Consider the following 7,128-nt stretch of genomic DNA (forward strand, 5'->3'; position numbering starts at 1 on the left):
AGGGGGTGTCTGGGGGGTTCGGGGGAGAGAGGGAGGCCGATTCACGGCGTTAGCCGGGCGAGGGAGGCGGCGAGCAGGTGCGTGGCACCCATGCGGTGCTCGCCGTCGAGCACCTGCCTGCCTGCCTGGCCGGCAAGCAGCTCGCTGGCGCGGTGCTGGGCTGGGCCGGCTGGTGGGCCGGGTGCTGGGCGCCAGGTAAGCTTTTTCCATTTTCTTTCTGTTTTCTGTTTTTTAATACTTCTGCAACTTTGTTGAATTAAATAAAATACTTAGGCTACTCCTAAAATCACCAAACTACTCCTGATCCATAGTTGGATTATTTCCAACATGAAACATTTTAGTTTGGAGTTATTTGAGCATTTAAATATTTTATATAATTTTAAATGCCCAAATTCAAATATTTAAGATTTAATTCAAAAACCCTAAGCTGGCCTAGGAAAATGTGCACCACTTTTGGCAGAGGTTCTGAACCAAGACAAAAATAATGGCATTTTAGAAGGGCATTTCAGGTTCATTGAAAAAGTTTTTAGTAAACCCTAGTTGGTTCCAGAGGGAGCTGGGGTTCTGTCATCCCCATTTCAGGTTTCTGATGAAAGAGTAAACATGATGCAACACTCTAATGCATGACTAACTAGGATGTGACACCAGGCTATGGGAGGTGACGGATGCCTCGCACCAGATCGGCAGTCTGATTAGAATCATTTCCCTTAAAAACATCTTATATTTTGGGAGGAAGTGTTAATTTTATGTCAAAAAGACGTAACAAACCTGTCTAAGTCTCCGTTTCAAAGTACGTTAGTCACATGTTCTCATTAAGCTTCTAAGTACCTTTTGACCTTTCACTAGGATGGCAAAGGCACTAAGAAACTTAATGACAAACAGGCGACAAACACATCTTGACAGACGCTGGGCTTGACTTTATTATGAACTAGTTAAGCCTGGCCCTCCTTTTATAATACCCTTAAGGACTCCTCCGCTCTCGCTGGGCGATGTGGTACTATCTAATCCACTATCGCGGAAAAGCCGAGAGACGGAGACGTGCTTTCATAACGGGCTTGTTGTTTCGCCATTCGCTGCCTCTGGCCTGGCTCGGTTCAGTCCTCGAAGTCCCCCTGTCTGATCCAACTTAATAGCCCAAGCCCAGCTCAACTCAGTCCCGCAAATATCTGCTAGAGCGGCTTTGTCTTTCTTTATTTATGCGAGCCAGAAGCTCATTATTCTTCTTTGTTTTTACATTTGTCTTCAGCTTCGCTACTAATGGGCTGGCCAATTCCCTTCCTGCAGGTTAGTTCATTATTCTTCTTTGTTTTTACATTTGCCTTCTTTTTTATTTTTTGCTCATAATTTCCAAAATATTCGAAATACATATATTACAACACTTAAATTAACTTATAAAAATCTAAAAGGTAAAATGCAATGTAAAAAGTGTAATTTCAAAAGGTGTTGATAGCATTACTTTTTTTTACATTTTAAAATGGTGTTACAAAAAATGTGCGTGACGATTAAAATATTGTTTACAAAATGATTTGTTTGTTTAAATTAAAAAATGTGAGGTACCATTCAAAATATGTATGTTATGTTTTAAAGAATGTTCATGCATTTCAAAAATATGTCTGTGAAATAAGAAAAAGGTTTATACAAAATTATAAAAATGATTGTGTAGTTTAAAAATGATTCATATCATTCCAAAAATGTTTCTAGAAAAATGTTAAATGTGTATTAAAAAAGTTTCCGGTCTGTACAAATTTTCTACATTGTGTATGAAGAAAAAGTATACACGTGTCGAAAAAAAGAAAAGGAAAAAAAGGGAAAGCCAAAGAAAACAAGAAAGGAAACACTCAAACCAAAACCTAAAAGAAAACCAACCCAGAAAGCCATTGAAAATAGATGTAGAAAACATAAAAGAAAAGAAAAAATGAAAAAGAACAACCAAAGGAAACTAGTAAAGAAACACAAACAAAAAAACCGGCAAGTAAACCTGAGGAAAACCAACATAGAAAATGCACAGAAGAAAGAGAAAATAAAACAACGCCTGAAACCCGCTCTCGCAGGAACCCGAATTGGGCGGTGCCATAGCGCGAGAAACAGCTCCCGCAAATTCCCGCCCGATCTAATTTAACAGCCCAAGCCCAGCTCGTTTGCACTCCTAAAACAAAGCCACACTTGTGCTAAAATTCAATTTTAGAATCCTATCAATCTTATCGTACACAAACTCAACGGACATGCATCAATTCAAGCAGCTTCATATTATCTTATCATTCCTTGCACAATTATCTTTGTATAGTGGCACAACCTTTCGAAGCAAACTAGCCATGTTCATCATACAAGAAGAAATGTGACACAATATCCACAGCTCCGGCCCACTCAAATCGCCCTCTTGGTCCCATTCTCTTTCACTCCGCCCCAACTTCCCCTTGCTTTGCATTCCGCACTCTCCTCCTCCAACACTACTGATATACCTCTCTGCCCCTCACCCAGGCATTGCCGGACGTCCACAACCACCACCCACGCACCCGCTTGCCTTGTACTATGACGCCGTCCACCTAGGATTCGTCCGCAGCCAGGTACCCTCCGCCCCCAGATTGACGACGGCCATGACAGACACCACACCTGGTAGGTACTGGGTCAAATGATCCATCCATGAAAAAATTATTGAACATCCGTTAATCTCGTTGAATTTAAACTAATTCTTGTTGAATTTGAACTATTGTTGTACTAGACTTATGTGGATGCTATGTATGGATGATTTGTGCTATTTTTCTATCCAAATTTTAATGAATTCTATTGTGTTTGATGAAATTTGTTTGGTTAGTTGAAACCCGGTTTAAAATTTATGCGACTACGCTTGGATGATTCGCTCCTGCATCTGTATCTCCCCCCTCCCGTCCGCGGACAGATGCGGTTTCCGATTTGCGGGTTGGCGTTGGAGATGCCCTAATGCTAGTTCGTTGGTATACAGTGTACAAAGTGGTGTGATGGAGCTTGCGGTACTGGGAGTAGCAGTGACGGTGGTACAGAAGGCCTTGTACGCCCGCGGGCTCATCTCGACGATCACCAAGGCGGCGGAAACAACCCGACACTAGACCGCGACCACCTCGCACGACGCGTTTCCGTGATCGGCGAGCTGCTGTGGCGCCTACAGCTGCCGGACCCGGAGGTGGCGCAACCACTCCCGGAGGCTGTGCGACACACTCCAGGAGGCGCATGATTTCGTCACCGCCTGCCAGAAATGGAGCGCGTAGAGGAATTTCATCTACGCCCGCGAATCGTCTTGTTTGGTTAGGCCAATCCCATGATCTTTGGTTTGTTTCTGTAGACCGGTAAAAAAAGGTTTATGAGTTTTGCCTACAAAAATAGAATCGATGTTTTAAGAAAAAGGCGTCGGAGTTTGCAACAAAAAAGACCGAGATAGGACAATATTTTGGGCGGAGAAAAACGAGGCGACAGCAGGAGATCAAAGGGGGGTGACAAAAGCACCGAGGCTTAATTGCTCCCAGTTGAAGTACTCCTACTAATAAACTTTATTTACGCTTGGTAGTTGGTATACAGTGTAGTCTGGTGCCATGGCGGTCACCACGGTGGCGACGGCAGCCCAGCCGGCATTGTACGTCCATGGGCTCGTCACGAAGATCACCAAGGCGGCGGAGACAGTGAAGCAGAACAAGCTAGAGTGCGACCACCTCGCGCGGCGCGTGTCGGTGATCGGCAAGCTGCTGCCTCGCCTGAAGCTGCAGGACCCGGAGGTGGCGCAGCCGCTGGCCGGGCTGGGCGACACGCTCCAGGAGGCGCACCATCTCATCGTCGCTTGCCAGAAATGGAGCGCGAGCAGGAAATTCTTGTACGCCGGCGTCCAGGCCGAGAAGTTCAGGGAAGTCAACGGCAGGATCGACTCCCACCTCATCCTCATCCCTTTGCTCAGCCACATCTCCATTACCCGCCGCCTCGATCAAATCATTCCTCCTCAAACTCCTACCACTACCAGCGTTCTTCTACCTATAGCTGCAACTGCATCTGACACGGCGCCATCGCTGGAGCTGCAGGTAAGTACTCCCTCCTTCGGAATTACTTGTCGCAGAAATGGATGTATCTAGAGATACATCCATTTCTGCGACAAGTAATTCCGAACGGAGGGAGTAGAGTAGTAACCAGCAGTGGGGTTTCATCTTGTTGCTTTTAGAGCTTAATTACCTGTGTGTAATTGTGCTTTGTGCCATCGTCTTCCTTCCATATATAGGAGTTCACGTCAGCGGAGATCACAATCTTGACCGGAAACTTCCTCCACGTGCTCAGTGAGGACAGCTCCATGACGGTGTACAAGGGCCGTCTTCACGATGGCCTGGAGGTGGCAGTCAAGTGCCTGAAGAACTACGGGCGACAACGGCACGAACAAGAGGGTGCGTTCGTGGCGGAGCTCGAGATCCTCCCCCGCCTCCGTCACGACCACATCGTGGGCCTCGTGGGCTGGTGTTCGGAGGACGACGATCGCATGTTCGTGTACCAGTATCAGCACACTAGCAACGGCACGCTCAGGGACCACCTGACGCTGGGCGGAGGCCGCCGTTCTGCCTCTGCGTCGCCGGTGACGTCCTCCTGGAAGGTGCGCGTCCAGGCACTGCTGGGGGCGTCTAGAGCCATCGACCACCTGCACCGCGTGTCCACTCCGCAGATCATCCACCGCAACGTCAGCTCGTCCAGCATCCTCCTGGACGAGAGCTGGGCGGCCCGCGTGTCCGGCTTCCGCGCCGCTGTTTTGCAAGCGGCGTCGAAGGGCGAGCTACATGGTCAGCTCGTTGGGGAGGTCGTCGGCCACTTTGGGTACATCGACCCGGAGTACCGCCGCACGCACCGTGTGACTCCGGCGAGCGACGTGTACAGTTTCGGCGTGGTGATGCTGGAGGTGCTGACCGGGAGGCCGCCTAGCTGGGAGGAGGCACAAACCTTGGCTGGATTTGCTGTCCCGTTCATCGACGGTGGGAACCTGGGGCCTTTGCTGGACAGGCGCCCGTCGCCAGAGCCGACGTCGGGGCAGTTCCAGGCGCTGGAGCTTGTGGCGTACACGGCCGCACGCTGTTTGTGGCGCCAGGACCGGCCTGCCATGTCAGACGTGGTGACCAACCTCGATATGGCGCTCGGGCTCATAGAGCGTGATAACTCTAAGCTGTACACTATTGAAGCCGAGGCCGCAGCCAAGATTGATGAGAGGGCTACCAAAGCCGACTTCTCCAAGATCAAAGTCCAAGAGTTTGTAGAATCAGACGAGGACTCTCGGGGAGAATATCAGATGGTACCATCACTTACATGCTCGTATGATACCAATTTCAATAGTCTGATTTAAATGTTTAAAAAATCAAAAAATATTGTGAATGTTTGCAAGGCATGTGTTTACATCTTCTAAAACATTCAGATCGTATTCGCAAAACAAAACAAAATTCAGATCCAAATTCAAAGTACATACTCCCCTCCGTTTCAAAATAAGTGACTCAACTTTATACTAATTATATTTTTTTTCGAAAAGGGAGACTCCCCGGCCTCTGCATCAGAACGATGCATACGGCCAATTTTATTAAAAAGCAAATAGGTTCAACAAAGGTCTTAAAGTCGTAATGAAAGTAAAGAAAAGCTCACATAGAGCCTATAAAAGAAGTAACCATAGCGCCACAACCGGCAGGCATAAACAAGATAAGGAAACTAATTGCCTATCCTATTACATGACCGCCATCCAAACCGGTTGAAAATATCCCGTGCTACCATCTCCCACCCGATAGATCCAGTAACTAAATGCTCCCTGACCTCCGTCGGAGTGAGTAGCGACCACATACGGATCAATGCAGTGGCTCGGAAGATAACCTGCAAAAAAGGAAAATTTGTTGTTCTATTAAAAACCAAGTCATTTCTGCAGTTCCAGACTACCCACAATAAAGCACATACTCCTACGCGCATGTGTCTCGCTGTTTCGGCCTCTATCCCGTTAAGCCACGTTCCAAATAACATGCTGACAGAGTTCGGAGGAGTAATATTAAAGGCTATGTGCACCGTCCGCCATAGCACTTTTGCCAGCGAGCAGTCAAGAAAAATGTGTTTGATAGTTTTATCCCGATCACAAAAACTACACCTAGTAGGTCCTGTCCAGTTGCACTTTGCGAGATTGTCCTTAGTTAAGATGACTTGTTTATGGACAAACCACATAAACACTTTAATTTTCAAAGGAACTTTGACTTTCCAAACATGTTTGGAACTAGAAATGGAGCTAGAGTTGATAACATCGAGATACATCGATTTAACTGTAAATTCCCTAGTCCTAGTAAGCTTCCAGCGCAATTGATCGGGTTGTTGAGATAGCTGGACCTCCATCAGTCTATGCACTAAACGGAGCCAAGCTTCCCAATGATTACCGGCTAGAGTTCTCCTGAATTGAATATTGAGGGGGTGGACTGAAATACTGTTGCCACAGACGCGTCGCGTCGTTGAACAATACTATAAAGAGTCGGGCATTGAAGCGCGAGGGGTGTCTCTCCTAGCCAAGTGTCCTCCCAGAAACGCGTGTTATGCCATTTTCGATAATAAACTTTGTCCTATTGAAAAAGGCTAATTTGACTCTCATCAACCCTTTCCAGAAAGGTGAATCCGTCGGCCTTGCTGTCACTTGGGACAAAGTTTTGGAGTGAAGATACTTACTACGGAGAATCTACGCCCATGTGGCCTCTGTCTCTACAGATAACTTAGACAACCACTTGCTGAGAAGACATCTGTTTTTGACTTCAAGATTTTCGATGCCAAGACCCCCTTGGTCTTTTGGTCTACAAATAATATCCCATTTGGCGAGTCTATATTTTCTTTTTAGTTTATCACTTTGCCAGAAGAAACGAGATCGATAGAAGTCCAGCCTTTTCCTAACTCCAACTGGAACCTCAAAAAAAGACAAAAGAAACATGGGCATACTCGTGAGAACCGAATTAATGAGAATTAATCGGCCTCCGTATGACATGAGTTTGCCCTTCCAGCAACTCAGTTTCTTCTCAAATCGATCCTCAATACACTTCCATTCTCTGTTTGTTAGCTTACGATGGTGAATTGGTATACCTAGATACGTAAAAGGTAAAGTCCCCAATTCGCACCCAAACAATTGCC

The 7,128-nt window shown here is 46.5% G+C and overlaps 1 protein-coding gene across 1 annotated transcript; it reads left to right on the plus strand.

Moving 5' to 3' along the window:
- The first annotated feature begins 3,563 nt into the window (after nucleotides 1–3,563).
- Nucleotides 3,564–5,335, plus strand: LOC123042394 (putative serine/threonine-protein kinase-like protein CCR3). Its single transcript, XM_044464859.1, has 2 exons — nucleotides 3,564–4,040; nucleotides 4,235–5,335. The coding sequence occupies exons 1-2, from the start codon at nucleotides 3,564–3,566 to the stop codon at nucleotides 5,333–5,335; spliced, it is 1,578 nt and encodes a 525-aa protein (XP_044320794.1).
- Nucleotides 5,336–7,128: the final 1,793 nt, after the last annotated feature.

The sequence above is a fragment of the Triticum aestivum genome, chromosome 2B (genome assembly GCF_018294505.1).
Source record: "Triticum aestivum cultivar Chinese Spring chromosome 2B, IWGSC CS RefSeq v2.1, whole genome shotgun sequence".
Lineage (NCBI taxonomy): Eukaryota > Viridiplantae > Streptophyta > Magnoliopsida > Poales > Poaceae > Triticum > Triticum aestivum.

Excerpts from the sequence above, each read along its gene's own strand:
- LOC123042394 (XM_044464859.1), top strand. The coding sequence starts at position 3,564 with ATGGCGGTCACCACGGTGGCGACGGCAGCCCAGCCGGCATTGTACGTC. Across the intron at positions 4,041-4,234 it reads CGCCATCGCTGGAGCTGCAG|GAGTTCACGTCAGCGGAGAT; the intron begins GTAAGTACTCCC and ends TTCCATATATAG.